This window comes from Prinia subflava, chromosome 33 (assembly GCF_021018805.1).
Source record: "Prinia subflava isolate CZ2003 ecotype Zambia chromosome 33, Cam_Psub_1.2, whole genome shotgun sequence".
NCBI lineage: Eukaryota > Metazoa > Chordata > Aves > Passeriformes > Cisticolidae > Prinia > Prinia subflava.
In genome coordinates, this window is record NC_086279.1 from 188,416 (window position 1) to 201,450 (window position 13,035).

At 49.2% G+C, this 13,035-nt stretch overlaps 1 protein-coding gene across 1 annotated transcript; it reads right to left on the reverse strand.

The window, feature by feature from the left end:
- Nucleotides 1-6,064: 6,064 nt before the first annotated feature.
- Nucleotides 6,065-7,021, reverse strand: LOC134563047 (zinc finger protein 329-like). The gene is made up of 2 exons (XM_063420822.1): nt 6,402-7,021; nt 6,065-6,266 (listed from the first exon to the last, which is right to left on the reverse strand). Exons 1-2 carry the CDS (start codon nt 7,019-7,021, stop codon nt 6,065-6,067), a joined length of 822 nt encoding a protein of 273 aa, XP_063276892.1.
- Nucleotides 7,022-13,035: the final 6,014 nt, after the last annotated feature.

The following is a 13,035-nucleotide window of genomic DNA, read 5'->3' on the forward strand; positions in this document are numbered from 1 at the left end:
CCTCTAACTAGTTAAAGTTAGAAAGTGATATGTTTATTTTGAAGTTGGGCGGCACAAGAGTCGCCTCCTAGAGTTGTGCGTGCAAATTACAAAGCTCTAGCCCTCTATTTACCAAAGTCTTACATACTCAGAATGTTTATATATATGCATAATCCCCCCCCCCCCATTCTCTGCTTCATATTATAATGAGGCCAGTGTCCTTTACGCCTGCACAATTCTTCACTCAAATTGGGTCAGTGATCCTTGAAATGGCTCAGTGGTCTTGAAAGATGAAGTCAGGGATGTCTTCCTTGCAATAATCTTTCTACCTTTTGCTTCTGGGAGGCTTTTGTGACTTCTTGGCACAATTCAATTTCTCCTGCTTTGGTTCCAACTAGTTTCTGGGTCCAGGTGCATCATAGTTTCTTTGGTTTTCATTTGTTATCCTAATGGTCTATTTATCTCTTTTCCTTCTACAAACACAACTAAGACAGGCCTATAATAGCAAGTAATAGATTATCTATGCTCTAGCTTAAGCATCTAATAATTATTATCTCATCTTTGTTTTTCTAACTTGTATTCTAATCAATATAAATTGCCTCTATTCCTTGGTAAAATCTTAACTCTTTAAAATTTTTACTAGTTTTCCCCACTCCTTCTCCAGAATTCTCCAGATCCCTCCTCATCTAACCAAGCTGTGCCATAAGTATCTCTCAAGACCATACCATATACTCCTGAGGTCAAAGCTACTATTTGTCATAGTCATTCTCCAGTTCCAAACAAGTATTACAACAGACAAAATCAAACTTATGCCAACTAAAATTAGTAAAATAGTAATTGGATGAACCAAGGCATTAAGTATGCCAGTTGCCATTGGGGACCACCCAAAAAGCATATCCCCCTAATGATGAGACGGATTTTCTTCTAATCGCTTAAAAGATCTCCATATGGTTTTCTGTGTCATGGTGTACGGTAATCAACATCTTCTTCCCTATATCTTTATCTCTTTAAGAATTTCCTTTAATTAATTGTGTTTAATAATTGTGCAACAAAAGTCAAGTTCATCCCTATAGGCAAAGGTGATATTTCTTGCAGATTAGTTGAATTAACCTTTATGTGCTGGTGTGATACAACAGGTGCCTGAAAGGAAAAATCACACCCTTCAATTGTGACAAAGTTACAAATGAATTGAGTTTCATTCACGGTGATCTCATCCACTATTATACTGACGCATGTTGTTCTGAGGCAGACACAACCTTGTCCTGTATGCAAAAGCAGAGTTTTCTGGTTCATTGAATGCATTTCAAAGTGATAAATGCTCTGTTCTGTGTCCAAACAAATATTCTTGTCATCATCTCTATTTCCTTCACATGTAAAACACAGTACAGTTTTCAAAGAAAAACCTTCCCGGAGCTGTGTGCAGAGGAATGCACAGGAGGCCAGAGCTGGGCCGCTGCGTTGTGCTGCTGGGCCGCAGCTGTGGCCGCTGGCCTTGGGGCGTCTCCAGGGAGGGAAGGCTGGGCCTTCCATGGCTGTGGTGTCACAGAGAGTGGAAGGCTGGGGCTGCCCTGCTGCTGCGCCGTTGCCGACAGCTCTGTCAGCACGTGGAGTGGACACAAAGGCTGAGGCAAAGGGTGAGAAGTGCAGAAGGGGCTTGGCTGGGTGGGAGGCAGAGGGAGGATGGAGTGCAGGCAGGGGCAGGCTGGGCATCCCTGGCAGCAGTGTGCAAAGGCTCCTGGAGCTGTGGCAACCTTGGGGCTGTGAGCACTCCTTGGGGAGCATGGTGAGTGGCCGAAGGCCCTGCAGAGGAGGAAGCTTTTGCTGATCTGCAGGCCAGAGCTGGCCAGCTGCAGGCCTTTCCTGGGGTGCTGTCCCTGCTCCCCCGAGGCCCAGGTGGGAGCTGGCCCAGCACTGGGTTTGGGAAGGAGCGGCAGCCCCCGGGCAGCTGTCAGCTGCGTGTGCTGGGCTGCGGCCCAGCCGAGGCAGTGGCCACAGAGCTGTGGGGAAAGGTGCTTCCACTGGCTCTGGGCCCGGCCAGGTCGACAGGGAGAAATTGAGCTTGCAGCTTGTGGCCCAGAGCAGGGAGCAGCAGCAATTGCTGGCTCTGAGAGACTCCTGGCAAGGGTGTGCAGGGAAAGGAGACAGGGTAGGGTTTGTGCTGGCTGGGGGCAGGGTGAGATGGGCTCTGGGGCTGGAATTGCAGGGTGCAAGGGTGGTGGGGCCATGGCAAATGTTTTCCAAGAAGCTGCAGCAGCCCCTGAAAGGCTGGAAGCGTGCAAGGCTGTGTGCAAGGTAAGAAGGAGGTGTGGTGAGGTGTGGTGGGCTAAGGAGAGGCAGTGTAGGGTGGGGATGGATGTGTGGGAGTGGGCTGAAGTGTGTGAGAGGTGAGGATTGGAAGTGGGGATGGGGTGTTTTTGGGGTTTGGAGTGTGGCAGTAGAGCGAGGGAGAGCAGGGGGAAATTTTGGGCATGCTGGTGGTGGTGTTGGTAACTTTGGAGCCTTGAAAGGTCTTGTGGGTGGTTGCAGTTGAATTGGGAAGGCGGAGGTAAAGGCAGGGAATTTAGGAGAGTGAAGGCAGCTGGTTGCAGGAAAGAAAGAAAAAGAAAGAACGAAAGAACAAAAGAACGAAGGAACGAAAGAACAAAAGAAGGAAAGAAAGAAGGAAAGAAAGAAGGAAAGAAAGAAGGAAAGACAGAAAGACAGGAAGGAAGGAAGGAAGGAAGGAAGGAAGGAAGGAAGGAAGGAAGGAAGGAAGGAAGGAAGGAAGGAAGGAAGGAAGGAAGGAAGGAAGGAAGGAAGGAAGGAAGGAAGGAAGGAAGGAAGGAAGGAAGGAAGGAAGGAAGGAAGGAAGGAAGGAAGGAAGGAAGAAAGGAAGAAAGGAAGAAAGGAAGAAAGGAAGAAAGAAAGAAAGAAAGAAAGAAAGAAAGAAGGAAGGAAAGAAGGAAAGAAGGAAAGAAGGAAAGAAGGAAAGAAGGAAAGAAAGAAAGAAAGAAAGAAAGAAAGAAAGAAAGAAAGAAAGAAAGAAAGAAAGAAAGAAAGAAAGAAAGAAAGAAAGAAAGAAAGAAAGAAAGAAAGAAAGATTAAAAAAAAGTAAAGGAAGTGAGAAGCTTTCTGGGCATGACGGGGTAATGTGGACTGTGGATTTATAATTACAGGTTATTAGTTAAACCCCTATATGCCTTGGTCACATAAGGAAACAGACCTCCAATGGACAAAAGAAGCAATCAATCAATTAAAGCAGGCCCTCATGTCACTGGGCACACTCTCTGTGCTGGGCTGTATAAGAACAATAATAGTGTCCTGTACAAATCCTGCAATAGCACCCACACACAATGCTGACCTCTATATGTGCCAAAGGCTGTAGAAAACCTCCCACAGATACAAGCTATTCCATTCACTCTTTCTTGACCTTCTAAATTCTCTACAGCAGGTTGCTGTCAATCCAAAGCTACCAAGTTACCAATACAAGTCTAGGTATAATCCACCAAAATATTATAGTAATTACCAAAATCCAATCTCTGGTAACATTCAAAAAATCATCTGATTCAAGCTGAAACCATCTAAAAACGGCCTGCTTAGACGGCCTGATTCTTTTGGCCTGGATTCTAGCTTCACCTGCCACCTTCAATCAATACCAATACAACAATTTTACCTTCAATCAAACCCATACAATGAACCTGCTGCAATTATAACTTTTGATACAAGATGGCAGTATTGCCTCAAAAATACATCACAGCTCCCAAACGGTAGTTACAAACACGCTAATATCACAGCCTTACTAATCCCAGGGGAAAAACTTACAAAACCACTAAAGCACTCAACCCCTGTATCTCAAATTCTGCAAATAAATTTCATTTTTAGTCCAAACACCTAGCACCATGACCAATACTGTCCTTGCACTGCCTCCCAAAACTCTTTTCAAGGCTCGGACCATTTTGCCAACACAACAAGCATTACATTAAATACTGTCCCCCCATAGCTAAAGTACATACACAACACAGTCACAAAAGGGAAAGAAACCCCTTTTCGTGCTGAACCACTCAATCCTTATCCCTCAAATTATACACAGAGGGAATCATTTAAATCTCAAATTTAAAACACTAAGTGCTACAATAAATACTGTCCACTCAGACTCTGGACTGTATTAGTCCGAACACACAGTGTTTCAGTAAATACCGTCTCCCTTAACCAAAATACACATACACCACAATTGCAGTGGGGAGAGGTGCCTTTTTATTAGGAAAAAAAATAAAGGATTCACACAACATACAGCACTATACAGTGTTTTAAACATGCACCCATCCCTTGCTTTGTTTTTCTCTGGCCCCTTCAGTCGCCCAAAAACAGAATCGCAGATCCAAACTCCTCTCTCGCTTCGTGCCAATGGCATGTCTCAACAAACTCTCACACAGCTGTTCTCACAGTTAGGGCATGCACACAACATAACAACAATAGAGAAGGATTTGCCTCTAAACTGCTAGCCCCAAACTGCTAGCAAACTAAGCCCTCTAGGGTGGCAAAACCCCCCCTTTGCTAGGGCAGCCAAAGCCCTAGCCCCTCATGGCACAGCACAACAGCTCTCTCCATTGTAGTGTGCTTGCAAGCCAATTCCCACCGAAGCTTGCCAACACACTACAAAGGCACAAGTTATGCATGGGACATCTCCCCATGGCTTACCAACAGGCCTTCCCTGACCCAGCATACCCCACACAGGTAACTATTTCACTTTTTTAACATACCATTTTGTCCAGAGTTTAAACAGTCAGGAGTCCTTGTCTACCACTAGATGAACAGCTGAGGAGCAGAGCCCTCCCTCCAGGAAGATCCCCAAGAGGGGTCCGCCACCCAAGCTGGTCTCACAGCTGAACAGAACTGGGTCCTGCTGTGGTTGCCAGAATGAATTAAGTAAAATTGATAGAATCACGGACAAAGACTCTCTAACTAGTTAAAGTTAGAAAGTGGTGTGTTTTATTGCGATGTCAGGAGGCACAGGAGTCACCTCCTAGACTCGTGCCCATGATCTACAAAGTTCTTTGCCCTCTATTTATTTCCCAAAGTCTTACATACACAAAATGCTTATATATATGCATAATCCCAGCACCTCCCACTCTCTGCTTCATATTAAAATGAGGTTAAATGTCCTTCACGCATACACAATTCTTCTCTTGAATTGGGTTGGTGGTTTCGAATTGGGTCAGTGATCTTGAGGGATGAAGTCAGAAAAGTCTTCATCACAATGATCTTTCTACCTTCTTGCTGCTGGCAGGCTTTCCTGACCTTTTGGCACCATCCAATCCCTCCTGCTTCGGGATCAATTGGAATTGAGTCAAGGGGCAAGTCACGCCCTATTGGTTTCCGTTTGTCATCATGATGGTCCATCTATTTCATTTCCTTCTATAAACACAACTAAAACTAGCACATAACAGCAAACAATACATCATTTAGATCTAGCTTAAGCATCTAATAATCATTAATTTATCTTTTGTTTTTCCTAACTTGCACGCTAATCAATATAAATTACTTCTAATCCTTGGCTAAAATCTTAACTCTTTAAAATAATGATTCAACTGGGGCTCTTCCCACCGGAGACCACTGGGCATCATCCAGTGCGGATCTTCTCATGGGGGATGGAGCACGAAGCTCTTCCGGCACTCGAGGCACATGCAGGGCTTCCCTTACTGGTGGCTCCGTTGGTGTCGGGTTAAGTGAGAGCTCTGTGAGAAGCTCTTTCCACACTTCTGTGGGACACTCATAGGGCCTCTCCCTGGTGTGGATGCGTTGGTGTTTGATGAGGTTGGAGTTTTGCTTGAAGCCCATCTTGCAGTCAGGGCAGCGGAAGGGTCTCTTGTCTGTGTGAATCCACTGGTGCAGGAGGAGACTGGAGCTGGTCTGAAACCTCTTCCTGCAAGTATTACACTCATAGGGCCTCTCCCTGGTGTGGCTCCTCTGGTGTTCGATTAAGTGGGAGCTTGTTGTGAAACTCTTCCCACACTCCCCACACTCAAAGGGCCATTTACCCATGTGGCTCCTCTGGTGGACAATCAGGGCAGAGCTGTAGCTGAAGCTCTTCCCACACTCAGGGCACTCATAGGGCCTCTCCCCAGTGGCTGGAGCAGTAGAGAATGAGGTAGAAGTGTTGCTTGAAACCCATCCCACTGTCGGGGCAGTGGAACCACCTCTTGTCCGTGTGAATCCACTGGTGCAGGAGGAGACTGGAGCTGCTCTGAAACACCTTCTTGCATTTATGATACTCGTAGGGCCTCTCCCTGGTGTGGATGCACTGGTGGCTGACAAGAACGGAGTTGTGCTTGAAGCCCATTCCTCAGTCAGGGCAGAGGAGGGGCCTCTCTCATGTGTGAATCCACTGGTGCTTGAGGAGAAATAAGGAGCTGGTCAGAAACCTCTTCCTGCATTGGTCACACTCATAGGGCCTCTCCCCAGTGTGGTTTCTCTGGTGGACAGTCAGGTGGGAGATCTGGATGAAGCTCTTCCCACATACAGGACACTCATAGGGGTGTTCCCCCATGTGGATCCTTTGATGGACAATGCGGGTGCTGATCTGGCTGGAGCTCTGCCCACACTCAGGACACTCATTGGACCTCTCCCCGGTGTGGATGTGTCTGGTGAGGGTGGAGTTTTCCTTGAAGCATATTCCGCAGTCGGGGTAGCAAAAGGGCCTCTCATCCATGTGAATCTGCTGGTGCTTGAGGAGATGGGAGCTGCTCTGAGACCTCTTCCCACATTTATCACACTCGTAGGGCCTCTCCCCAGTGTGGTTCCTCTGGTGGATGATCAGGGAGGAGCTTGACCTGAATCTCTTCTGACACCCCCTACACCCGTAGAGCTGTTCCCCGGTGTGGATTCCCCAGAGACGGATCAGGTTGGATCCCTGGCTGAAGCTCTCTCCACATTTAGAGCACTTCTGGGGCTTCTCCCCATCATGAAGCTGCTCATGGAGCCCCAGCTCCAAGCTCTGGAAGCATCTCCAGCCACATCCCTGGCCAAGGGTGCATCTTTCCTCCTTGGATCCCAAGATCTGCATTTGCAGCCCCTCCTCATGGAGGATCTCCAGGGATTTTCCTCCCCGTTGGATTCCTGCACCGTGGAGTTGCTCACAACAGCCTCTTCCATGAGGTTCTGCTGTGGGAATTTCTCCTCCCTGGTCTCCATCCTCAGCTCCTTTTCTGGAGGAGGAAGGGCAAGGAGAGGATGGGATTTGTCTCCACACCACAGGGAAGGAGAAGGAGATCCCCTAGTGCATCCCTGGCAGGACGGCGTTGGCAGTGGGGTTGTCCTTCAGCTGGGGGCCAGTGTAAGAGTCGGTCAAAAAAGGCCCCTCATCTGCCTCATGACTGTCAGAAGCCGAGACCCCCACGGACCCTGGGTCGCAGCACAGGAATTCTGGCCTGATCGAGGTGGGACTCAAGTTTCTCCCTGCAGGTGCACCCATTGGACCAAAACGCCCTCCTCAGAGACCTGTGCATGAAACAATGGGGGCTGTTACGGTTCCTGGGCTGTGTTTGCGGAGGGGTATTTGCATTTTCTGTATCGACCGTACTTGCTGTCAAGGATCGGGCAACCACCCCTTCTATTGTGAAGCCAACACCTGCGATGCCCACGAGACCCTCCTCCTTGCTGGCATGTTGCCCTTAGCCTCCAAAAAGAACTATAATAATCACCCCCAGAGAGCAGGCTCTTTGGGGCCCTCCTCGACAGACACGACAGTCTAGTGGCATGCACTATGAGGACTGCGAAGGTGGTCTTGGGCTCCAGCGTCACAAGGAGCGTCACGAGGACTTGCATCTGTCAGTCGGTAGCTATGACCCCCCTTTTCCTCTTTTCTTTCTCTCTTTCATTCCCTTCTCTTCTATCGCATAGTTGTGTGTATCAATAAAGATACAATTGATTTTACTTGAACTAAGTTCTCATTGCCTCTTTTTGCACTCTGAAATCAAAACGAACCATCACAACCATCCTTTGGCTTGTGACAACCAGGCTGGACTGGGAGATGGAGCAGGAGAGAGAGGGAAAGGGGCAGTGACTTCCTCCTCAACTGCCTCGGGCTCCCAGGATATCTTCCTCTTCCTCGCGACCTTCTCCTCCATCAGGCCAAGGTTTTGAAATGAGAAACCTTGGTTTGGAGGGGACAAGAAATTCTGTACTTGTTGGATTTGATGGTCCCTCTGCCCAAGTGTGGCTGCAGAAATCAGAACCCTCTTCAGCCTTGGGGGGGTTTCAGACTCTGCTCATGTCCCAGCTCCCCACCCCCTCCAAGCTGCCAGGGGGCCCCAGCTTGGGGATCACCCCTCTGCGCTCTCCCTGCTCCGGGGCTCCCGCATTCCCCCCCGGCTCTCCCGGGGATCCCCAAACCTGATATTGCCTCTCTACCCACCAGTACCGGGCAATCGCCACATGGAATCCCCGAAGATCCCTCCAGGGCCATTTCCGGTTCAGCTTTGGGGTCCTGCAAGATCCAAACATACCTTGTCCCACACAAAAACCCTCCTGGACACTCCCCCGATGGATTTAGGGCAAGGTCCCCCTCCCTGCTCACCTGCGGGTTCCGGGGAGGCGATGCTGCCAGAGCCGGGGGAGCTGCAGCCTGAGCGGATGAGCAGGGGAACCCTGTGCTGGTCCTGCTGGTGCTCCTCCTCTTCCTCCTGCCTCTCCTCCTCCTCCTCTGTCCCTCCTCTTCCTGCTCCTCCTCTTCCTGCTGCTCCTCTCTTTCTCTTTCCCTTTCCCTTTCCCTTTCCTTGTCCTCCTTCTCTTTCCCTCCTCTTCCTCCTGCTCCTCCTCAGCTCCCAGCCCAGCCCAGGCAGTGCCAACACCCAAAAGCAGCCGCGCTCTGCCCTGGAAGGGTTCCAAAATTGCCCCATCCCGCGTGGTCCGGGAGCGATACTGGAAGCACCAATAGCGATCCTTAGAGCACTGGGAGCGATCCTGAGAGCCCAGGGAAGGAACTGGGAACACCTTCTCTCCCAGTATGCCTCTTACTGGGAGCACTGGGAGAAAACAGCGCCTGGATACAGCCACAGCTGGTGCTGGGTGGGGCCAAGCCATAGGGGGTAGTTATGGAAATCCAGGAGCGAGAGCACTCTGTGATTGGTGGATGGTAAGAAAAGCCTCAGGCCACCTTTTTGGTGTATTTGTAGGCGTGGTGTAATAAATATGGAATGTTAATTCGTGTTCTTATGGATTATGATATGTTAAAAATCATAAGTAACCACTGTAAATATGTTATATGAAAACGTAACCTTAGTTCCAGCCAGCCTTGGAATTTACTAATCCCAAGACAGGCACCACCCTAGAATTACCACTTAGGAAAAGACAAAGAATCGTCGGGAAACCCCGGGCTCCGTCATTGGCATCAGAAAGGAGGACACATTAAGATAAGCAATCAGTCCTTCCTCCTGTGCACCGCTGAGCCATCAGAATCGTCATCAGCAATCTTCATTTCGATCTCTGGAGAAGAACGCTTTCCATTCACAAACCTCGGTTTCCATTCACCCACAGGAAGCCTGAAATTGGCACCTCTCCCTACCAGAGGAGAATCTTTTCACCAGACCAGACTACAATGAATTCGAATAACCAGTCCTGGGAACAAAGAGACTGTGGGGAAGCCTTGGGACAGGGGAAAAAAAATAAAGTGTGTAGAACCTGAGCCCCAAATGAGGCCAATTTGTGACCTTCTGGGGGGCTGCAGTGCGCTAGAGGCTGTGTCCCAGTTCTCCTGTTGACGATCCCGGGTATATCATCAAAGTAACTCTGCTGGGGGTTTTTACCGAAATTCTGTAATTTGGTTTTTCAGTAAACCAAATCATATTTTAAAATTGGAATATTGGATTGGCATTTATAACAGTGGTTATGCAAATGTCCATTCAGCAGGATTTTAGTGGTCTCATGGGCAGGTTTATGCAAATATTTCCGCCATTCCTGTGCCATGCTTTGTGGGCAGCCCTGTGAGCCCTCCCATGGATGGGCCGGGGGCTTCGGGACCCCTCCCAGTTTCAGGTCCACCCCTCTCCCAAGCCCAAACTCCGGGACTCAAGTTTCCACCTTGAGCTTGGGAACCTTCCTGAAGTGTTTGTGACTCCCCTAAAGTTTTGGGATCTCATCCCCCAAACCCCTTAGGACCCTTGAAATCCCTCCAGGACCCCCCAATTCACCCTTGCTGGAGTCTCTGTCCTCTTGCCACTCTCGTGTGTCTCTACATATCCCAAATTTGTTCCCTGGGGATGATTTTTGGGGTGGGGTGGGGCATGGGGACTCCTCTGCAGGGCTTGGTACTTGCCAGGCTGTGGGGCCCGAGGGGTCATTCCGGGACCATGAGGGGAGTCCTGGGAGGGATCCTGGGGGTCCACAGTGTTTGGTACTGTTAGGAACGAAAGGAAAAAAAACACAAAAAAACCAACCAACAAACAAACAAACTAAAAACAACCCACCCCACAACTGACCCTTTCCTGGCTAGAGTAACCCCCCCACACCCCAGCCAATCTGAGTAGGGAGAGCTGCCCTGAAGGAAAGTTGCCTGGCAACTTTTCCCTACCTAATTGAAATGTGAAAAGAAGCTGCCCACACCTAGATAGCCCTATTGTCCTTTGTAACTACCTCATTCGGCAAGAGTAACCTCGGGCTACGACCAGGACAAATGCATATGCATATGTATATGCAAATAAAACCACCCTGGTGGATCCTGGGAGGATTTTTTTTAGGGAAACTGCACCCCAGGACAAGAAGCTAGAGGCATCAGAGGAGAATTAGATCATGCCCTGGCCGAGCACGAAGTGGATGCACCCCCTGACCTGGTTTGAAGATTCACCATAACCTTTGAGGAGTTTGGATGGAATGGAACCAGCCAGCTGAAGCAACTTAAGCAGGGAATTGGAAACTCTTGAATCTTTTCTCTGAGAGGAAAGAACTGACTGCCTCTGCCCTGCCTTCTGATGGTTGACCAGAGAGAGCTGCCAGCTGTTTCTATGGGAACAAGGACTCAGCATCCACTGGGACAGCACTTGTTCCTTCAGATGGCTGCAGCAGTGTGGAAAACTCCGATTGGACTCTGCAATCCTGCTGATGACTTTAATAATGAACTGATCACTTTAATGAAGAGCTGAATATTAATAAAGGCATATGCCCTGTTCTTTTCAGTACCAGAACGTGGTGAGTCTGGGCTCTGGTGTCTGTCAGAGTTCAGGACATCCCTCTGGCCACCCTGAAGGTTTGGAGACCGGACAGGGGGGTCTGAGATCTGCACAAGGGGGTCAGCCAGCCTCACACAGAGTCTAGGAAGACACTGCTTTTGATCCCTGGGAGTGAATGTCCACATTGTATAAAGAATCACAAGCCAAGAGAATTTGAAAGAAGTAGTAGTTAGTTAATCACAGAATGTAAATGTAGAATCTAGGATTTTTAGTATATGGGTTTGAAGAGACAAGATGGAGGAACTGGGGAGTGGTCCCCTCCTCCTTGTTCTTCCTCTCTTCCCCCATTTGCTGCTGAGTTGGATCTCAAGGATTGGTTTAGAGTAGAAATGACATGTTAACACAGGTAGTAAGTATTGGTAAAATTTTGTAAGTAAAAAGTACATTTTGGACAGTGGTTGGGTCAGGGAGACCATACATAAACTCCAGGACCCTCTGATCCACCCAGTCTGCTGCATGTCCTGCTCTGCTGGAGACACCTGGCAGAGCTGAGAAAGAACTGAGAGATAATGAAAGAATAAACAACCTTGGAAGACTGGCAGACTCAGTTTGTCTTCTTTGGCTCTGGCACGGGACCTTTCGAGCAAGAAAAGCTTGAAAACCTTACATACCTTGGGGACCAGCAACCCCGAGGTGAATCTCAGGGAAGAGCAACACTGAAAGTGTCAGTGCTTGGAATGAGCCCAAGGGGTCTCCGGTAGGTACCCAGGGGTTCCTGGTGCTCGGTCCCTGAGCTCAGAGCCCAGTCCGGGTGGTCCCAGTGTCCGGTCCTGGAGCTCAGAGCTTGCTCTGGCCACTCAGGGTAGGAAAGATTTGGGGTCCCCAAAGCCCACTGGGGTGGGGAAAGGGCGGATTTAGGGTCCCTAGGTGAAGGGGGGGGCAACCCCACACTTTGTGCTGTCCCCAGGAATGTCCCCAAATCTCTGCCACCCCTCGAAGCAGCCGAGGGGGGGTTCTCCCTTTGTCCCTCCCTTGTTGGGGACATCCTGTGGTGTCACCCCACTTTGTCCTCCCTCCCCATCCTGACCCCAATCCTGGTGCCACGTGAGTGCTGATCTCATTAAAAACCTTTGCACAGTGGGGGAATGTTGCGGTGTGCGTTTCCCAGGATGCACAAGGCAGCATTGGGGTGCGACACAATCCCCCCAGGGAGACTCCTTCTCCCTGCTCAGGAACTTCGATGATCTCAGTGGTTGCTTTTGGGGCGCAGAGATGAAGCAGAGGCGAGACGGGTCTTGGGGTAAACTGAGGAGATTTATTAAAGGTGCAACTGAAGAATAAAAACTAAAAGCTGAACCCCAAGGACCGGGAGCACGTGTCCCGCCATGGATTTTATACACAGGCAATACAAAGCAAACAACCAATGAGAATGCACTCAGGGAGGAGTCTAAGGCGGGTGATACAGAACTAAATCTAATGGGAATAGCAGAAGCAGTGTAATGATATAAAACAGCAAATGATATATCAAGTGAGGGAAGATTGGCAAGGAAGGTTCTAGCAACAGAGGCAGGGATACAGAGAATTGACACATAATGGCATGTATGATTTAAATCATAACACACAAATGAAATAGAAAGCTAGCCTGAAGACTCAAAGCAAAAACCCACACCACCACAGGGGAAGGTGACAGCTTGACCCTTGCCCTGGCCCACACTGGTCCTTGTCACCGGCTGCTCCTCAGGCATCAGCCTGGCTGTGGCCGTGCGGCTCGCCAGGGACCTGCAGAAGTGGCACCTGGGTGATGGGGTCCCAATGTCCCCAAGGTGGGGAGGGTGAGGGAGGACACCACAGGATCGTCCCTAACTTGTTCAGGGTCACCCTGGGATGTCCCCAACATCCCAGGTGGGATCGTAGG

Bases quoted from the DNA above. Each gene is read 5' to 3' on its own strand.
- LOC134563047 (XM_063420822.1), bottom strand. From the start codon at position 7,021: ATGCAGATCTTGGGATCCAAGGAGGAAAGATGCACCCTTGGCCAGGGA. The intron at 6,267-6,401 runs GTGTGACCAATG...CGTTCTTGTCAG, and splicing joins ACTGGGGAGAGGCCCTATGA to CCACCAGTGCATCCACACCA.